At 47.6% G+C, this 22,011-nt stretch overlaps 1 protein-coding gene across 1 annotated transcript in view; it reads right to left on the reverse strand.

Moving 5' to 3' along the window:
- Positions 1-22,011, reverse strand: part of PCSK4 (proprotein convertase subtilisin/kexin type 4) — a 999,360-nt gene that overhangs the window by 514,101 nt on the left and 463,248 nt on the right. Inside the window, exon 7 of the mRNA XM_086946304.1 lies at positions 11,505-11,677. Coding sequence (XP_086802430.1) covers positions 11,505-11,677 — 173 coding nt within the window. The remainder of the gene's footprint in view (positions 1-11,504; positions 11,678-22,011) is intronic.

Here is a 22,011-nt window from a genome sequence, read left to right on the forward strand (position 1 = left end):
AGAGCTCCAAGGAAGTGGATCCTCTGGGTGGGCTGAATGACTGACTTTCCGAAGTTGACATGTAGCCCTAGTCTTTGGCAGAACTGTATACAAGTCTGGAACTGATTTCTTACGCGGACTGTGGAAGGACCTTTCACCAGCCAATCGTCCAAGTATGGGTACACGAAGACCCATCTGCGGCGTAGAGCAGCTGCCACCACTGCAACACACTTCAAGGACACCCGAGGGGCCGACTTCAACCCAAACGGTAGGACTTTGAACTGATAGTGGGAGGTCCCCACCCTGAACCGAAGAAATCTTCTGTGACTGGGGTGTATTGGAACATGAAAATAAGCATCTTGAAGGTCCAGCGAACACATCCAATCTCCCTTCCTGAGATGTGGATATATTTGGTGAAGCGCCAACATGCGAAATCTTTCCTTTTTGACAAGCAGTTTGACAAGCAGATTTAGTGTTCGCAAGTCCAGAATTGGTCTGTATTCTGCCTTCTGTCCTTTTTTCTTGACCAGAAAATAACGGGAGTACACACCTTTTCCCCTCTGAGAGACCGGCACTCCCTCGATAGCTGACTTTTCGAGTGGCGACTTCTCTTTGCAGTAGGTGCAGCTGATGATTTGATGTTGACATCGGGGGAACCGGTGGAGGCAGATGATTGAAACGAAGACAGTACCCATTCTGAAGCGTAGACAACACCCATCTGTCTTTTGTGATGCTTTGCCACTCTTTCAAATGATTTGCCAGGCTTCCCCCCACTGGAGTGGTCCACGGCGCTGGGGAAAGAAATGACTCATTGCTTGGATTGAGTCTTGCCGGTGTTGTTGCCTTGGCGTTGATTACCTCCTCCCTTGTAATTACGCCTTCCTTTGTACTGGGATTTTTGCTGCCCTGCTGATCGTGGCTCTTCTGCCAGTTTGGGGTTTGAACCAGCTGCTTTGTAGAGCCCTTGTTAAAGGAGCGAAATTTCTTCTTAAACTCCTTCTTCTTCTCAAGACCCACCGCCTTGAGAGTTTCCAGCTCTGCCTTCATGCGCTGCATCTCTTCGTCCGCACTTTTGCCAAACAACGAAGCACCTGAAAAAGGCAAGTTCAATATGCGCGCTTGGGCTTCTGGTTTCAAAGCCGTTAGGCGCAACCATGATGACCTCCTTGCCGTTACCCCATGAGCATACCCATGAGCTGCTAGGGTAGCCCCATTCGCTGCGGCGCTTATCACCTGGTTGGAGACTTGACTGCCTTCCAGGAGGATTTCTTCAAAGTCCTTACGATCCTCTGCTGGGAGTTTCTCCACAAAACGCTGCAGAGAATCCCACAGGGATCGATCATAACGCCCCAAGAGGGCTTCCGCATTGGCAACTTTGAGAAAAGCCGCTGATGTATTGCAGACCCGCCTTCCCCACGAGTCTTGCATCTTACTGTCCTTATCCGAAAGCACAGTGGAGGATGAGGCGACTGCATTGGATTTCTTCGCCGCCGCGATAATCACTGAGTCCGGTGGAGGATCAGCTCTGAGGAATAGCGGGTCGTCCTCTGGAGATTTGTACTTTTTAAGGATCCTTGCCGGAGCCGCCTTGACCGTCGCTGGGGTTAAGAAGACGTCCATAACTGGCTCTATAATCCCCGGCACCCAAAGAGGTTTGGGTGCCGACCTAAGCTGTAGTGTTTCAAAAATTACTGAGGTCTTGATCTGCGGAGCTGTTAAGGTAACTCCCAGCTTAAGAGCTTCCCTACCAAGTATGTCCTGAAAAGTGAAGTTATCATCAATCGGAAATACCCTCGTTGAAGGAGAGACTGTCAGGGTAGGAGAGTAGTCTCTGTGAGAGCGGGTCGAGGAAGAAGAAGTAGAAGGAGTTCTTTGCTCTCTCCTTGTGCTCCTTGATCGTGATCTACGCCTGCTGGTTCGCACCCTGGAGTGTGATCTTTCCCTCTGGCGAACTGGGGAGCATGATCTTTCCCTCTGGCGAACTGGAGAGCGTGATGTTTCCCTTTGGCGAACTGGGGAGCGTGATCTTTCCCTCTGGAGAACTGGAGAGCGTGATCTTTCACTCTGGCAACCTGGGGAACGTGATCTTTCTCTCTGGCGAACTGGAGAGCGTGATCTTTCTCTTTGTCTCACCGGAGAGCGTGACCGTTCTCTAGGCCTAGAGAGCGGTTGCTGCATCCGATACGCTTTTCCTATCCTTAGCCCAGTGATGAAGTGGCCTGTACCATCTCGGTGAAAGCCTGACAGAAGGCGACTTTGGAGCTGAATCTGTCACTTGAGAGTGTGATGGAGGCGTTGCATCCCTTTGCGAATGCCTGGATTCCTCGCTGCCCGACTTATAAATAATAAAATCCGGGCCAGAGTTTGAACCTGAGCCAGCCGCAGACCTGGAGCGACTGCGAGAGTCCCTCTGCTCTGGACACCTCTTCCGCTTGGCAGCGTGACTGTCACTCACTTTCAATGCCGCTAAGATCTGGAACTCCCTCCCTTCTCATTTGAGATCCAACCCTGACCTCGTCTCTTTCCGCAAACAACTAAAAACACACCTGTTCAACTCTCCTTAAGAAATTCAGCTCTACATCCCTCTTCCCCGGTCTGCAAACTCACTCAGCCTAACAACAGGTTCCTCTAGCGCTTGGACGCCTCAGGGCAGCAATTCGCGCTCTAAAAATCCACTTTCATTCATTCACTTGCGAGCCCTGGTCATCGTCCGCAGCTGCAGCGGATCCAGAAGACCTCAGAGACTGCTGCGCCACTGGTTGAGGCTGAACCACTGGAGTCCCATGCCTCGACGTCGACTTCCGAAGAGGTGAAGTCCATAGAGGCTTTTTCAACGTCGAACTTTGTTCATCTCTCGACGGCGAGTGTCGATGTCCTGCCGACGATTGTGAATGCCTCGACGTCGAGCCTCGATGGTGTGATGCCGACGGAGGAAGCTTCGACGTCGAACTACCATGGTTCTTCGACGACGATGAATGCCTCGGCGTCGAGTGCCGATGGGTCGTCGACAGAGAATTCCTCAACGTCGATCGCCGATGACCTGGCGACGACGGAGGATGCTTCGAGGTCGATCGCTTCTTCGGCGTCGATCGCCGATGACCTGGCGACGACGGAGGTTGCTTCGACGTCGATCGCCAAAGACCTGGCGACGACGGAGGGTGCCTCGACATCGAGCGTCGATAGCCAGACGTCGACGGAGGCTGTCTCGACGCCGAACGCCGATGACTAGACGACGGCGGAGGCTTCGACGTCGAAGACTCTACCTGAGCCTTCGACGACGGAGGTCTCCACATTGAGCCGCCCTGCTTCAACAGTGACCTCTCTCTCTCTACGCTGCACGTCGACCGGTTGATGGCAGCGGAGTTTTCTTGACTTCCGACGCTGAAGACTTCACCTTCTTCGTCGTTGGAGACCTCGACGCCGATCCCGACGCCGAAGGAGAGCAGGTCGGGACTTTTTTCGACGTCGACCGCTTCTTTAGTCTCTTTGGAGACCTACCTCTCTCAGAAAGTCCATAAATCCTGCTTCTTTCTCTGTCCTTGAGAGTTCTGGATGACAAGGACTGGCAGTGGACACAAGATGCTACCTCATGAGAGTCAGGTAGACAGCGAATAGACACTGGATGTGTATCTGACCCAGCCTTCTTATGCCCACAGGCAGGGCAGGTGTCAAAAAGAGCCTTAGGCATTTTGACAAAAAATTAACCTTTTTTGAGCCCAAAAAAGGTAGAACTATCTCTCTAGGGTAAAACCCCGTCGAGTGAGATCAAAAAATTGAAGAAAACACCAAGTAATTCTGACAGAAAGTCAAAAAAAGGTGGGAGCTGTTAACCAGGGTCCTGACAGAAGGAGCCGGAAAGAACAACTGACCTAACTGTCACCCCTGAGGCATGATGGGAAGCCTGGGGTTAGGGCTGCCTTAAAGGCACAGTGCCAGTTTTTTGTTGAAAATGCTTTCATTTTCTATGTTATTGCTTTTCAATGCAGCCTGAGGCTAACAATGTCTTTTTATGAGCAATTTTCAGGAGTTATGAGTGGTTTTACTCATTATTACACAAAATTCAAAGGATATTTGATTTAATGTGTTCTTTGTTTCCTTTATAATTGCAGTACATGTACAAGGTTTTACATTGTGTTAGCCTCTTTTTGGGGCTGCATTGGTATGAGAAAAATATTATATGTACGTACATATATGTGGAGCTAGATATATATGTTTTTACATATATATTTTTATATTGTTTCCAGGGTCCCGCATATGGGCGGGAATATTCAGTGCTTATGACTATTGATGAGGATCCCCTGGAAGAGAACTATAAATGCAAACAACATGGGGGTCTGGGAACCTGGAAGCGAAGTTTGGGCATTATGTGTTGTCTACTGTGATGAACAGATCTATTTGTGGGTATCCCCATTGTTGAAAGTATGGAAGGAGAATTCTGGGGATGAAGTTCCTACTCGTGTATTTGCTGCCTCATTCTGCTGAGGAGGTCGGCAATTTAATTGTTTACTCCTGGAAGGTGTTCTGCCAGAAGATGAATTTTGTGATGGATTGCGCAGCTCCAAATGGTCTGAGAGAGGCGTCTCAGTTGGAGAGTGTGTGCCCCCACTGATTAAGTACATAGTACATAGCTGTCATGTTATTGGTGAGCACTAGGACAACTTTGGCTTTGAGATGAGACTGAAAAGCTTTCAGCCCTAAAGATACTGCTAGAAGCTCTAAATAGTTGATCTGGAGACCCTTGTGCTTGTTGTCCCAGAGACCCTGAATTGTGTAATGATGGAGATGTGCACCCGAACCCGTGACAAATGGGTCTGCTGTTAGCACGATCTGTGGAACAGGGTTGATGAAGGGCCGTCCTTTTGATAAATGTTGTGGGTACTACCAACACTAGATCTGTTAAATGACTCTGTGATTGATTCCACTGACGTGCTAAACATTCTTGTAGAGGACGCATGTGTAGTCTTGCATGAGGCACTATTGCGATGCTTGACGCCATCATTCCTAGTAGCTGCATGAAAATCCTGGCTAGTAAACTTTGGTCGGTTTGGAATTTTAGCTATACAGTTTGGATATTGTGAATTCTTGCTGCATTGGGAGAGGCTAGAGCTGTGTGAGTGTTTAGTGGCTCCTAGATAAGGTTGTATCTGTGAAGACTTTAGGTGAGACTTTTGCATGTTGACTGTGAAGCCCAATTGGTGGAGTAGGGATAGAGTAGTTTGAGTGTGTTCTAGACATTTTTGTTGTGTGCTAGCTTTGATGAGCCAGTCGTCTAAGTACTGGAAGACGTGAATTTGTTGTTTTCTGAAATGAGCTGCCACTACTGCTAGACATTGTGTAAACACGCTGCGAGCAACTTTGAACTGATAGTGTTTGCCTGCCATCAGAAATCTGAGATATTTGCGATGAGCTGAATAGATGGGATTGTGAAAGTATGCGTCTTTTAAGACAAATGTGGACATAAAATCGTCTTGCTGTAGAAGTGGAAGTACTTGTTAAAGCATTACCATATGGAAATGTTTCGACAGTATGTACTGGTTCAACACTCTGAGATCTAAAATTGGTGTTAAGGAGCCATCCTTTTTGGGGATTAGAAAACAGAGAGAGTAAACCCCGGAACCTTGGTACTGTAATGGAACTGGGTCTATGGCTCCCTTTTCGAAGAGAAATTGCACCTCCTGTTTGAGTAACTGTAAGTGGTCTGACGACAGTTTGTGAATGTGAGGTGGAATGTTTGGAGGATTGGTGGCAAGCTCCAGGCAATAACTATGGTGAATAATGTCGATCACCCATTTGTCGGTTGTTATGGATTGTCAAATGGGGAGAAACAGCTGAAGTTGTCACTGACCGGTGTTAAGTGATCGGGGGAAGTGTGGGCAAGTCACTGTTTGCTAGGGAAAGGGGTGTTATGGAGTGTGGCACCTTTACCCCTACCTTTGGAATGGTTTCATCTATATCCTCCTCTGTAGAAACCTCTAAAGGGAGAGGATTGTGTGTTGCCTTTGTAAGAGGAACCTTTAGGGTCTCTAGATATGGTTTTAGACCCTGCTCTGAAGAAAGAGCTGAGAAAGGAGCCTCTATTTGACGGGGACTAGAACGCTCCCATGGACTTTGACACTTTGGTGTCTTTCTCCATTTTTTTGAAAGACTTATCGACTTCAGGAACAAACAAGTGTTCTTTGTCAAAGGGGTGTTTAAAATGGATTGCTGAACCTTAGGTTTGAACCCCGAAATCCTAAGCCATACATGCCTACTAAGGAGAATGCTGGTATTGACCTCTCTAGCCGCGTTGTCAGCAGCATCTAGAACGCATCTTATTGTAGATTTAGAAATGAGTTTTCCCTCTTGAACTAACTCTTGTGCCTTAGCTTTGTGTTCATCTGGGAGATATTGGAGCAGTTCTTCCATCTCATCCCAGTGTGCCCTGTCATACCTAGCTAGTAGGCCCTGTGTATTTGAGATACACCAGTGGTTAGCGGCTTGAGCAGCCACTCGTTTCCTGAGGCACCTATGAGCTTAGATTCCTTGTCTGGGGGAGGTGCATCATCAGAGGTTTGCAAATTAGCTCTTTTGTGAGCACTGGACACCACTAGTGAGTCGAGGGGTAACTGTCCTTTGATAAATACAGGATCAGATGGAGAAGGTTTATATTTGTTATTGACTCTGGGAGTTAAAACACATGCTCGCACCGGGTCTTTGAAGATGTCATCTGAAAGCCTCATCATGCCCTGTAGCATAAAGTGTTTGCCTTGACCTGTGTGTGGACCCAAATGTTTCAAACAAAGAGTCTTCCTCTAAGGACTCTTCATGTAAGGCCACCCCATGAAACTCTGCTGCTCTAGTAATGAGTTAAGCCACATTCTTTTCTGGTGGTGACGGCTTTGCAGGGTAAAGGTCTGGGTCAGTATCCAATGGAGGGTCAATGGTGTAATCATTTCATGGGTCTGCAGGCAAATGAGTGTCTTCTTCATCAGTATCATCCCCCTTCAGGCTGTGTATGTGGAGATCCCGGAGGAGTTATGTGTAGAGGATCTATAATTGGTAATTGTGAAGAAGATGGTGGAGGGGATGGTGAGGCAGGATAAGCAGGGCTGGCAGCCATTCTTCTTCATAGGGATCTTATATGCAGGATCCTCTGAAGGAAGTTTGTGTTTGGCTGGTGTTTTAACAGAAATATGTCCTGTATCAGGATGGATGTAAATCTTCTTTTGTTTAGGATCCAGTTTAGCTTTAAGAAGGTCTGAAATTGGTTAGGGAGGCTCAGAGAGGCCATCCTTTGATTTTAGCGCAGAGATAGATGTGCTTTTGGGAGCAGAAGATTTTGGCTACGAAGCATGTTTTTGTTTTGGAACTAAGGGTTTCGGCTATAAACCAGATTTGTCCTTCATTCCAGAGGGTTTTGGCTCCGAACCAGATTTGTTTCTTGAAATGGAGTGTTTTGGCTCTGTCCTTCGAAACATAGGGTTTCAGAACCGAATATGTATTTCGGCTGACTCGGTCCCAAGCCGGAAGGCTTGATGATTTGTTTCGGTGCAAGCCAGAAGGTGGGGCGTCGGAAACGTTGTCTCGGTGCCGAACTTGGCCAGAATACCGAGGTGGCACCATAGCCTTATGCTTTTTGGAAAAGGTTTCGGGGGCAAGGGGCCTTTGGTACTCACAGCACCCTGTCCCGGAGGGACGTCTTCGGACTCCTGATCGATCTCGAGATCAGAATCAGAATCTAGAATGGAGAAGGCCTCTTCTTCTGCCGCAGACGCTTCAACTTCTTCCTGCTCGGATTCTACACCGAAGATATCTGGAGTGTGTTGAATGCTTTGCTGTCGCATATTTGTCGCCGAGTCTGATGATGGCGTGTGTAGGAGGGTGGATACCTGACTATGGTTACCCCCAACTTTTTGCCTGGTGTTTTGCTGGTTTTCCGACTTAGTTGGCCTGGGGCCCTGCTATTCAGGACCCCAGGCCCATACCTCTCTGTAAAATGGATTCCATGTACCTCAGGTACATATCTAATTGGTTCTGGGCCACCTTATCAGACCCTGTAACTCAGGGCATAGGTGTACCCAGGGCCTACCAGGGGCTGCAGCATGTATTATGCCACCCCTGGCTGGCCATCTAAATCTGACACAACTGGCTGCACGACAGCTGGGGCAAGGTGGTGTAATCACCCTTTGCTTTAGATATAGTATTCCTATATCTAACCCTAAAATGGACACATATATTCCTATCAGTCACTCCTATGGCAGGCCTTATCAATCCTGAAGGCAGAGTGCTTGGAATTATGTGAGATGGTGCTCTGGGATGAGCTGAGCCTGTCTGCAGCTTGTGGAACCAAGTCCTAATAGCTGTTCCATGATAACGCGTACCATATACTCTTAAGTGCATTATAATCCTCGCGGTTATTTGCTAACTTTGGTATCGCTTTATCAAAACATGTCGAGTAAGGTGTCATACGAATTGGAATACTAACCCCTCGCCAATTCTGGCGACGGGGTTAGCATTCCACCCTTCTAGAGGGACACGACATGTATGTAACTGTGAACCCCGGTTAAAGTTAACTCGAGCCTCAGCATAACAAAATGGATGCTGCCACCACAGACACAAGTCTGACCTCCTGCTGCTGGGAGTCCTTCCAGCGAGGAGAGTTTGGACAAAGGGTTTCCTGTCAGGGGCGGTGCTAGCACCATCCCAGACAGGGTTTTGTGTATCCCAGGTAGGCAGGGCTTTAGAGGAAGGTGACTGCAAGTGGCACCCCGGTGCTCACTGTGCATATGCCGGCTTGAACCAGTTCCAGGGGCACACGAGCCCCTGAGCTGGGGGAAGTCCGGCAGGGGAGAGGGGTGTAACCACCCCCCTTCCTGGTCCCACCCATGGGCAGCACCTAGTCGCGTGCCAGCCCCTTTCCTTAGTATAAAGATAGGAGCGGGCCCCCTTCCCAAATTAGATAATTCTGAATCTTGACTACTTTCCACGAAAGAACTCTTGAACTACTTCTGAAGACTCTCCCTTGTGGCTAAGGAGTAGCCACCCTGCAGCCACAGGCACCATCCAAGCATCGCGGTTTGCTGTAAGTCTCTCCTCCGGAAAAAGACTGCCCAGCTCGACGAGAACCGGCTTCCCTGGCACCTCTGACCTCTACCTGCATCATCAGCCCAGCTGAGATTCGTGGGTGTGACGAGACCTCGAGGGACCGGCCATCTTCAAGCCAGCACGATGCTTGCCCAGCACGACCGCCGAGGGATCCTCGAGTGAGTGCTTTGGGGTTTGAGAAGCCCTAACCCTGAGCAGCTCCAGCACCAAAGTCCAGCCCCTCAGCATCCACGAGATCTGCGTCGGGCCCTTCTGCTCTTTGCTGCTCACCGCGTTGTCCGGCTACTTGCCTGCTGGCTTGTGGCCCTCCTGACGACGAACTACGATACTTCCAACACTGGTCTGGTGGCTCCAGGCTGGCCCTTGCTCCCCTCCGACAGAGGAGCACCCCGGACCCTCCTGGTCCACTCCAGACACCATTTTGAGTCCACCGCGTGGGCTTGCATTTGCCAAGAGTTGTTGCCCCAATCCTGGGTCCAGCGACGCCGACAGCAGATACCTTCGTGGGTCAGCTCGCACCTCCATCCTGGTCGCCGACAACGCCTCCTGGTCCGAGAGACTGCAGAGCCCAGCGTTGCCCACTCACCTGGTCGAGGTGACTTCATCCGGTGCCATCCTGGTGCCTACCTTATCACTGGCTAGTGATTAAGAACTCGGTCTCCTCTGCTTACAGGTATCCTTCTTCACCGATCCAGGCTTGGATCCCTCCGAACTATCTTCACTGGTCGCCTGCCAGCAACAACTTCTTTCAGGCTCCTGGTTCATCAACGCGGATTTCCGACGACACTTGAACCCCATGCAGCCGCAGCCCCTGGGCTAGGTAAACCGAGTACCACGGTGCTCCAGCGTAGATCCACTCTCTAAGTGTCTAGATCCACTTTCGTTTTGGACCTACCTAGTCGGGTTCGCCCGAGAACACTAACTTTGCTTTTACTAGCCTCCATAGACTTTGTCCCGCATCCCGCGTGAGAGTGCACACTCTGCACCCGACCTCCCTAGGCCTCCTGCTCGTAATCTGAAGGTTCAGTAGTCCAGTCCTAGCGATCCCAAAGCCTCTGAGAATAGTTACTTACCTGCTAGTATTTCGCATTCCACTTTTGTAGTATATGGTTTTTCGTGCCCCTCGGGCATTTGTGTAGATTGTGCGACTTTCCGTATTTCTTTAAGAGCTTTGTATTGTGCTTAGCATCCTGTCCTCATAAAGAGTCCAGGGTTGTTGTGTTCTAAATAAATATCCTTTTATTTTCATAACAGTTTGTGTGGTGTCCTTTCACTTGGTGTTCAAGGGGTATATGTGATGGTATAACGGCTGGCTTAACACGCCCTCTAGAGTTTAGCCCTAAAGCCTGCTCTTGTCCATGCTACTAGGATAGCTGGTCTATAAGGTTGACTTACAACCAATCATCAATAAGGGTTGTTTGGACTGATACAAAGTGCTACCTAGAATAGTGAACATTATATATCAGGCCAACTTCTCACAGCGTACAGTTTTCTTGGACCTAAACGATTTACAGGCATCGTAGTATTCCTCCTTGTGCTCGGGAGAGAGGCACAAGTTACAAAATTGATGTAGGTTGGTGTAAGGAAACTTGGTGTGTCATTAGGACAGAACTGGAACAGAGTTTGTTCCATCGGCAGAAGGGAGGACCGACGAGGCTAGGCCCGAGGGCTGCCCTAATGTTTCCGACCGAAGATAGAGTGTTTCTCGATCGATTCGATATCCGGAGAAGAAGGAAACGAGTACGGGAACAATACCGTCGCAGGTAGAGGGGATTGCACACCGAAGGTAACCTGAAGAGCGGTTTCGAACCAGAGCACAGCAATACATGTCCAAAGATGATGGCAGAAAAAATCAATCTAACAATGGAGTTGATGCCCATGCCCACTATCACCAAAAGAGGAGTCACCTTACCTCGTGACTGGAAAGAATTCTTTGAAAAAAAACAACTTGCAAACATCCGGGCCCAACACACGTTTTCTGTCCTGGGCTCTGCATTAAAACTATTGTAATCTAGACATGTGGCCCAAATGAAGTGAGGCAAAGTCTACAAGCTTTCAGATGTTAAGTACAAGCTGAAGACTGATGATATGGAGTACTCTGGTACCAGCGAGTCATTGGTCATCTGTGCCCGTCATGGCAATGCGTGACATACAGTTTGTACAGCTGTATCAGGAGCATCATCCAAATGGAATGGTACATACTAAGCACATCAATGAAAACACAATACTGCTTAGCACCCGTGCTGTCTTCTAATAAGTGTCATTGAGCTCAGTTCTGCTAGGAAGAAACTCAGTGAGAAGGTGGCAATTGTTATAGTGTTGCGAGGGCAGAGTTGTGTCTATACAAGTGCCTATCTGGCAGTCATAAATTGTCCATTTTATTTTTTCTTAAATTCTGCGAAAGCCATGGGTACTCATAATCCCCCAGTGGCCCGACTCACATTCAAAATGCCCCGATAAAAAGCCTCCATTGCCAGTACCCCAGGACCGTCAACTGTTTTGCCGTCATCCTCTGGGCCCCAGCTTGCACTGTAGATGTGGATATGTTGAGGTCTCAGACTCAAAGACAGAGCCTCTACAATGTCTGTTATCACTCCGTCCAACATCCTTACACCTAGGAAAAGAAAGAACAAAATCCACCAAATTAAGTGATAAAGAGATGTCTGCTTGGAATCAACTGACGCCTCTGGCCACAATGAACTTCAGAGAACATTCCCCTTTTCCTCCCCCACAGGGCTACTTATACCCATAACAAGTTAAAAATACCAAATACTTCATTTCACAACCTTAAGTAAAAACAGCCATGTATTTAATTAATGTAAGAAGCTCAAATTTGCCAGAATATGAACCTAACAGCTAACAATCAAAACTCAAAAGTGATGCACAAAAGGCGCCTTTGAGAGGTTACTGCAAACTTGTGTTGTTTCCTCGTTATTCTCTTGGTGCATTCACATCAGGACCCAGCTGCAACAATCACATATACCAACTGTGGTTATGCACAACCTGTAGAGAGGACCAAATCCAACCTTCTATATTGAAATGTACTCCAGATCTGTAAACTAATATCACTAATCATTAGGTTGAAAAGTCCCTTACAGTTTCATTTGGTTTTTGTCTCTAACGGATATTCAAGACCATTTGGACTTGAGCATACTTGGTAAATCTTTATTCTTTAAATTCAACTGAATACAAACTGCCTGCTAACACCTTTCATTCCTGTCACTTAGGAACTGCTCCAGGGCAGTGATAAATATTATACACAAATATTTAAATGAATATTAAAATACTACAAACTTAATAAAAATTGAAAATGTTACATACCTAGTGAGCATCTGTTTGTGGGATGTACTTCTATAGATTCACATGCTTAGCATACTCCTGCCATCTAGTGTTAGACACGAATGTGGGCAAGTGATTTTTCTTCGAAGAAAGTCTTTTAAGTCATGAGGTGAAGTGACTCCTCCTCTTTCTGGTAATGTGCATGGTCATCGACTACATTGTTGGATTGTTTTCCCATAAGGCGGGTAACAATGGAATGTCATATATAGCGTAGTCTAGTGAGAAGCCATATTAAAGGAATTTGTGAAATTTTATAAAACTAACGGCAAAAAACACACGTGTCCGGGAGGAGGGTGGGCGCAAGTGAATCTATTGCACTGCATGCCACGGACACATGCTTACTAGGTGAGTAACAGTTTCCATTTGAGACGTGTAGCTGTAGATACATGAGCATAGCATAGAGTAAAGCAGTCCTCCTCCATAAGCAGTGGCTAACCTGTGGGGGTTGCAGTTATTTGAAATCATATACATCGAACTTTTTTTGATAATCAACTTTATTGGTTTTTTAATAACAGTTAAATTCATTGGTAGCAGATCAAGCGTCACAATAAAAACAGCACAACCCATACACTCGACAAGACGATGTAGTTGGCCCATTTGGACCGGGCGTGGAGTTCTCAATCCCGTACAGGTGTACAAAAGTAATTAGACCCTCACAGTGGACGCATATTAAACCATTTACCCCTCACTTTGCTAAATAATTCGGGGCAACCCTGGGCCTCAAAGAGGGATTCCTCCTGTGCTCCGCACCAGTCCACTCCACTCTTTCAGTTCCTTACAGTCGGTGCCTTAGCCTGAGACCAAAGCGCGGCTAGGTCCCTTTTCGCCACCGCCACTGCAGTCCCTAGGAAACGTTTGTTTGCCCTGGAGCCGTCGAGACTGTCGAAGACCCCCAATAGCAAGCGCATCGTTCATGGGGAACCTCCCATCCTAAGGCCTGCGTAGGTTCAAGTTCCACCCCTCTCCAGAACTTCGCCAGGGCTAGAAATCCGCTGGAGCAGAATCGCAGCGCGCGCATGCTGGCAAAGATCTCATCCGGGCCTGGAAAAGGCGCACTGGAGTGAGGTAAGCCGCATTGAGGTAGTAAAGTTGGAACAGGTGTAACTTGGAGGATGGTGCCATAAGGGCGTCTCGCCAATCTGCATCTTCCGGGGGACCCAACCACCCCTCCCAGCGAGCCCGGAGACGGTCTAGGGACGCAGGCCCATTGTTCAACAGTGACCGGTAGATGCGGGACACTCCCCCCCTCCCCAGGTTTCCGATCATCACCTGAGCCTCCAGGGGACTGAATTCTGGGAGACAGGTGGGGGGTGGAATGTGGGTGTGGAGGGCAGTCTAAGTTGTAGATATTTATAGAATTGGGAGGGAAGAAGGGCGTGGCGTTGCTGTAGGTCAGCGAAGGAGCAAATGTGGTCTCCCACCCACACGTCTGCAAGCAGCAAGAGCCCAATGAGGTCCCAACGATGGAATCCCTGCAGGAACGAGGATGGACCAAGTCTTGTAGGAGGGGGCGAAGTCGTTGGGCTATCGCAGTGGCAAAAATCTTAACCTCTGTATTATTCAACTAAAGTGGACGGTAGTCCGCACAATCCAGGGAGGGCGGTTGCGTTTTTGGGATGACCACTATAGTGGCCACATCGGTTTCAAGTGGGAAGGACCTCTCTTCCACCACGTGATGAAATTGTTTCACTAGGTGGAGGACCAATTTATCGCGGAAGGCCGCATAATACTCTAGGGGATAACCGTCAGGCCCGGGGGTCTTGCCTGGGTGTAGTAGTGAGATCGCCCCGTGAATTTCTCCTGGGGTGAGGGGGTGGTCTAAGGGATGTGCAATCTCCTGGGGGAGGCATGGCAATCGCGTACCGGTCCCGTCCAGCAGGTCTGCCAGAGGAGTACGGGGGGGGGGGGGGGGGGGGGGGGGGGACGAGCCTTGTACAGGGTCGCATAATAGCAAGCAAAAGTTTGCACGATGGCTGTGGACATTACGTGGTGAATCCCTACTCCGGACCGAATCTCGGGAACGATAAGGTTAACTCATATGCATAGAACTTAATACAAACACTCTAGGTAACCAGGTTTAGATTAGGGCGCACAACTAACAATTTGGGCTAAAGTAGCTATTGAATATGCACAAAACACTGCTCCAAAGGGGGGGAGAGGTTGGTTACCTAACAAACCCACATATACCTACACAGGTGGGTACAACATAAACTTAGGACAACTCCTCCCAGAGCACTATGGTAATCAAGATACCATATGTATAGTCCAACATTTAGTAATTTATTTCTTTACAAATCCATATGTTCCAGTTATAGATGCTGCTGTCAACACTTGGTATGTCCGTAATTCAAAATGAAATTTTCATCCAAATACAGCTAAATGTAGTTCCAAAACGCAGCCAATACGTGTTTCGTCATGCACGTTTAAGGCATTTGGACTTCATCAGGGTTTCTATGTCGAAAATCCTATTGCTTTGTGTACGTTCTGTGATAAAAAGTCCGTCGTCCTTCAATCTCGGTGCAATTCAAACTCGAATTCTCAGTATATAACACTCCCTTGAGGTATTTCCTTTTATATGATTATAATCCTTCGTATCAAAATCCGTCCATTAATCTTGAATCTTCTTATTTCAAACAGGTAGAACATACAAGTCTGCCTCTTATCACGAGTACGTGATCTTATCTCGACGTAAATCACCTCTCTCAATCGTGTTCTACTGCGTTTTGGAACTATATTTAGCTGTGTTTGGATGAAAATGTCATTTTGAATTACGAACATACCAAGTGTTGACGGCAGCATCTACAACTGGAACATATAGATTTGTAAAGAAATAAATTACTAATATGGTATCTTGATTACTATAGTGCTCAGGGTGCAATTGTTCTAAATATGCATAGAACTGTTTGGCCTACATCAGCTTGTTCACGGACCAGCACATCTACACAGCAATGTTTGGTAAATGAATGCGGTGTAGACCATGTAGTTGCTTTACATAATTCAGAATTAGGTATATTACCTAGGAAGACCATTGAAGCACCTCTTTTATGAGTGGAGTGAGCTCTAGGATGGAGAGGAAAAGTTTTTTTTAGCTTTAGCATAGCATGGTTGGAAACATTTGACAATCCAATGTACAATGCCTGATTTAGAAAGGGCCTTTCCTTTTTGTGGTTGAAAATGCATCACAGAGTTGTTGTTTATTACTAAATGATTTTGTTCTATCAATATAATACATTAGGGCTTGTTTTACATCTCAGGTGTGCAGAGCTCATTCCGCAACCAAGTCAAGTTAGGGAAAAATACTAGCAATTCGATAGACTGATTAAGGTGGAATCGAGACACCACTTTTGGAAGAAATTTAGAATCGCTGTACAGTACCACCCAATTTCTATGTAGTTGAAAATAGGGTTCTTCTAACGTAAATGCCTGAAGCTCACTGACACGTCTGAGTGAAGTGAGAGCAACTAGGAATGTTACCTTTCAGGGTAAGAACTGGAGGGGGCAGGAATGGAAGTGCTCAAATGGAGGGCCCATTAATCATGTTAATGACCATATTAAGATTCCAAGTGGGAGCTGCCTCTTTTAATACCTTCTAGGAAGGCTTTCATGGCTGGAATCCTGAATAGGGAAATGTGTTTCCTATTTTGTAGATATGCGAATACTCCCACTGGGTGTAGCCTTATAGCTGTCAAAGAAACCAGAGGTATTTAAATTAAATAAGTAACAGACAATGTCTTGAACCGTGACTCCTAGAGGATCAAAGTGTTTGGAATGACAATAGCGAACAAATATTTGTTTTACTTTGCAGCATAACACCCACGAGTAGTGGGCATGTGTGCTTCTTTGAGAATGCCCATACAAGGCTGTGGTAGATTTAAAAAACCAAACTTTAGCACTTCATGAGCCAGATTGCAAGACTGGGGACCTGGGTGCTGGGCGTCTGATTTCTCCATGGCTCTGCCTGAGAAGGCCCTGCCTGTTCGGCAGTAGCTCATGGGGAACTCCTGACAATTCTAGGAGTGTGGTCAAACATGGTTGTCGCCTCCATGTTGAAGCCTCTAGGATGAGGGTAAGAGATGTGTGTTGAAGTTTGAGAACCACAAACTGAAGCAGTGAGAGGTGGAAATGCATAAGCAAATATACCGGATCAACTCATTCTTAGTGTATTACCCCTGGACTGTGGTTGTAGGAACCTGGAGGCGCAGTTAGGGCATTTGGCATTTTCTGCTGTGGGAAAAAAGTCTATATCTGGGTGATCCCAATGCTGGAAGCATGAGAGGAGGACATGCAGGTGGAGCTACCAGTCATGGACCTGTTGGCACCTCATGGTATTCAGTGCCAAGATGCCCATTTGGGGAAGAATGTGCGCTTTACTAATACACATGTTATAAGGTGGGCTCCCAGATACAAAATTTTCCTGTCAGCAAAGTACGTCTCAGGAGTGGACAATGACTTTGGAGATCTTCTCAGCACGTTTATTTTTACCCAACTCAATGGTACTCATTTTAACAATCTCAGAAAGGAAGAGTGGACCCGCCGGGATTTGAACCTGTGACCATGAGGGCGGACACAGGCCCCTGCAGTGGATGCATTAGTCCACTGAGCTACCAGACCCCCCATCACATTGTCTGAGCTAGATGAAAGAGCTGAGGGGAAATTGTGCCACCCTGCTTTTGCACAGAATACATGGCAGTCATGCTGTCTGTTGTGATCAGGACTAACTTGCCAATCAGTGGGGGAAGTAAGGCGTTGAGCACTAGATGAACAGCTAGTAACTCCAGGTGACTGATATGGAGATGTGTTTGGCTGAGTGTCCAGCGTCCTTGGACAGTCAGATTTTGTGAATGTGCTCCTCAACCAGTGAGGGAGGAGTCAGTTGTTATGGTTTCCCTGCGAAATTGGGCCTAGGAAAGGCGGCCCTTTTAGGAGAATGTAGGAGTTCCACCACTGCAAAGAGCAGTAACTTTGACCGCCGACCAACACCAGATCCTATCATTAACCCTCTGCTTGAGTCCATTGGGGCGCTAAGCACTCTTTCAGCGGATGCATGTTGAGTCTGGCATGAGGTAAAATGGATATGCAAGAAGCCAACATACAGACCAGACGCATACCTGTCATGGCTGTTACCTGCTGATGAGGCTGGAACAGGGAAATTACTGCGTGGAAGGAATGAATCCTGTCGGCAATGGGGTAAGCTATCCCCCGCTGTGAGTTGGAGATGACTCCCAGGTAGGGTGTATTTGAAGGGGGTGGAAGTGGGAATTGACTGCATTGATAATAAATCCTAGTTTTTTTGGTTTTTTTTACAGAGTTTTATATAGCGCAAACTTGACCCGAAGGTATCGGATATCAAAGCGCTTTACATAGCACCAGTTGTGTTACATGAGGACACATTCATTTTTGTTAGGCACAGGGAGATTAAGAGATTTGCCAAGAATGACAGGATGTTCAGCATCAGTGCCAAGACTCGAACACGGTTCCCCAGACAGGTTTATGGTGGCCCGAGTGTATTGGAAGCACTTTTGACAAGTAGCGCTTTTGACGAACGGCTAATACTGCTAGACATTTGGTGAAAACCCTGGAGGCGATTGTGACCCCAAAGGGGAGCACTTTGATTTGAAAGTGCTGGAAATGTTTTTTTTTAGTTTTAAACAAACTTTATTCATTTTCTCCAGTTACAATACAGGTAGAAAGGATGTAAAAGGAAAATGCTACTTACCAGTATGCATCTCTTCCTGGCATGTAGAGTTGCAGAGTTGTACACTATGCATAGCTAACCACCTGGTGTTGGGCTCGGATGTTTGCATGTTGTTTTTGTCTTCGAAGAAGTCTTGTAGTCACGAGGTTGGTGACTCCTCCTTCAGTTGACAGTGCGCATGGGCTTCGGCACCATCGTTAGATTGTTTTGCCAGTAGGGTTAGATGGAGTAGTGAGAAATAGAAAGATGCCCTTGCGTGATGTATCTAATTAAGATAATACTAGATCAGATAGAGGTATCCGGGTAGGAGGGTGGGCGTGTACAACTCTGCATCTCTACATGCCAAGAACAGATGCATACTGGTAAGTAGCATTTTCCGTTCGAGGCATATAAGCTGCAGACTGTACACTATGCAAAGACTATATAGCAGTGTCCTTCTTAGTGGTGGCTACCTGTATCTGTTGCAGTAGTTTGAAAAAGTGTTTTTAATACAGCCTGGCCCACACTAGCGTGTTGTTTTGCTTGTACATCTACACAATAGTGTTTTGTGAAGGTGCGTGTCGTAGCCCAAGTTGCTGCTCAACATATGTCATCTAGGGGAATGTTCCCTAAGAATGCCATAGATCAATCAATCAATCAATCAATCAATCAATCAAGGCATTTATAAAGCGCACTACTCACACGGAGGGTCTCAAGGCGATCGGGGAGGGGGGTCCGCTACTGCTCGAACAGCCAGGTCTTGAGCTGCTTGCTGAAGGCGAGGTGGTCTTGGGTCAGGCGGAGGTGGGTCGGGAGGGAGTTCCAAGTCTTGGCGGCGAGGTAGGAGAAGGACCTTCCCCCTGTGGTGGCTCTTCGGATGCGGGGGACGGCGGCGAGGGCATGGCCGGTCGATCGAAGCTGGCGTTCGGGAGCGTAGAAGTTGAGGTGGCTGTTGAGGTATCCTGGGCCTTGGTTGTGTAGGGCTTTGTGTGCGTGGGTGAGGAGACGGAAGGTGATTCTCTTGTTGACCGGGAGCCAGTGCAGGTCTCTCAGGTGTCCGGAGATGTGGTTGCGACGGGGGATGTCCAGGATGAGTCGTGCTGAGTCGTTCTGGATCCGCTGGAGCCTCTTCTGGAGTTTGGCGGTGGTTCCGGCGTAGAGGGAGTTGCCGTAGTTCAGGCGGCTGGTGACGAGGGCCTGGGTGACCGTCTTCCTGGTCTCGGTGGGGATCCACCGGAAGATCTTTCGTAGCATGCGCAGGATGTTGAAGCACGTCGAGGAGACAGCTTTGACTTGTCTGGTCATGGAGAGGGAGGAGTCCAGGATGACGCCCAGGTTGCGTACGTGGTCTGTCGGTTTGGGTGCGCTGCCTAGGGCGGGGGGCCACCAGGAGTCGTCCCAGGCGGAGGGTGAAGATCCCAGAATGAGGACTTCCGTCTTGTCCGAGTTCAGTTTCAGGCGGCTGTTCTTCATCCATTCGGCTACCTCTTTCATCCCTTCGTGTAGGTTGGCTCTGGCGGTGACGGGGTCGTTGGTGAGGGAGAGGATCAGCTGGGTGTCGTCGGCGTAGGAGATGATGTTGAGGTTGTGCTGGCTTGCGATGGCTGCGAGGGGGCTCATGTAGACGTTGAAGAGGGTAGGGCTGAGCGAGGAGCCTTGAGGAACGCCGCAGATGACTTCGGTGGCTTCTATTCTGAACAGGGGGAGGCGGACTCTCTGTGTTCTTCCGGCGAGGAAGGAGATGATCCACTCCAGTGCCTTCTCCTGGATTCCGACGTTGCTGAGGCGCTGTACTAGGGTACGGTGGCAGACAGTGTCGAAGACCGCGGAGAGGTCTAGGAGGATGAGGGCCGCTGTTTCTCCGTTGCCGAGCAGGGTTCGGATGTCATCGGTGGCTGCGATCAGGTATGTCCCTAGTTAACATGTAGAATGAGCTCTAGTGGGAATGGTTAACATGTGCTTGGCTTTAAGGTGGAATATTTGTATGCATTTTACAATTCACCTTGCAATTCCTGAATTGGATATAGGATTGGCCTTATGAAGTGGGGAGAAAGCTATGAAAAGTTGTTTGGCTTTTCTAAAGGATTTCACTCCTTTATTGTAAATGAATGGACCTCTTCCATTTTGCTGCATAGCATGCCCTTGTTGTAGGGCATCTAGCTTCTTTGATAACGTTCATACAGTCTGGCGGAAGATTAAGGTATTAAACCACAAAAATTACTCCGACTGACCATCATGTGGTCAGAGAGTCCGTCAATTCGAAAAGGGAAGTGTTCAGTATGAGGATAGATGTCTAACTTCACCCAAAGGTGAGGAAAGAAGGCAATGCCTTTTTGATTAGTTACCCTCACACACCCTAGTGGTGTCATGCTTCATCATCGGGTCACCCCGACGCCTACAAGTCGGGGTGGGCTCAACCACAGTGTTGGAAGCTCTTAGCGATAAGTGAAGAACAGAGGGAATTAAAGATAAAAAATCTCAGACAGATTCCCGGTTTCCCTTTATTCTTGGGTCTGTCAGGGTTGTTAAAAATCTAAAAAATAGGGTCTGTAGGAGAGTTATGGTTCTATGATCCTAGTGCCAACATGTTTCAGTCCACAGGCGGCCTTGTAGGTCCTGGACTTTCTTCAGGGCAAAGGTGATCTACCCTGGGGCGACAGGAAAGGGAGTTCCCTACCCTGTCAGGTTATAAAGGGCAGAGTAGATGCTCCTTATGTGTGTGTGACAGACAATTAATCTGTCATGTGTGGTTATCCATCTGTGAAAAGTAGAAGAGGACAGACAACACAAAACATTATATGAGCATGTAATAGAATTTCCTTAATGCTACTTTCCAATTTAGTGTGCAGGTTGAGACCAAAAACATAACATGCCAAGTGAGTGTGCACTTACATGTCCTAGATCTCGTCCAACATGTGCCACTCACATCCTTCTCTGTAACACAAAATCTCTATGTGGCAGATAAACGTGTTGTAGCGATTTTGCTCGCATACTGTCATTAACTGCATGCCAGTGCGTTTACATTCCAAAGTATAAAATACTGCGTGTCAATCTCTTCAAACAGACCTGTCATCTTTTAATGTGAAGTTTATTTAAAAATTCAACAATGCGCTTATGTTAGTGATAAAAGTTTTCCATGCACTCATAAAAAAGGAAAAGTTACTTACCTGTAATTTACCGGTAATCCTAGTTCTCTTCCAGGGGTATCCTCATCAAAGTCATAAACACATCATAATTCCCACCTATGTGCGGGACCCCGGAAACACATCATATATATGTGACAACCATATATGTAGATATATATATATATATATATATATACTATTATAAAGAGAGAACAGAAACCTTTTGGCAAGGTAAACTCGGAAACCACAGCGCCAATCCACACACCCAATACATTGTTGTAATCCTCAGGGTGTGTAGATGGACATAGGCTGCATAAAATAAAATAAAAACGTAAATTAAAAAATTAAACTTTAAAAACAAAGTAGTCCCCTAAAAGTAGCGCCGGCCGCGACATAGCGCTGGCCGCGACCTAGCGATGTCCGCAACGTGCGTGATGACGACAGGCGGGGAGGAGCGGTGACGAGCAGCGAGGAGTGGCGGTGAAGTCCGGAGCGTGGGGAACAGCGGCGGCTCAGGTAAGGCAAAGGCAAAGGCGAGGCGGGAGGCGGTCTGGGCAATGTCGGGGTAGGCGGGGGCCGGGGCGGGAGTGCACCCAAGCCTGAAATGTTGCCCTCAGCCCTCTTCTGCCCCGGGCAACGCTGCCGCAATCCGGAAATGCTGCCCCCAGCCCCCAGCCCCCTTCTGCCCCAGGCAACGCTGGGGCAGGCGGCTAATATATATATATATATATATATATATATATATATATATATATATATATATTCGCAACTGTAGACTCCAACCACTTCCCACACACGGCGAGGAAGGAG

This window comes from Lissotriton vulgaris, chromosome 12, assembly GCF_964263255.1.
Source record: "Lissotriton vulgaris chromosome 12, aLisVul1.2, whole genome shotgun sequence".
Classification (NCBI taxonomy): domain Eukaryota; kingdom Metazoa; phylum Chordata; class Amphibia; order Caudata; family Salamandridae; genus Lissotriton; species Lissotriton vulgaris.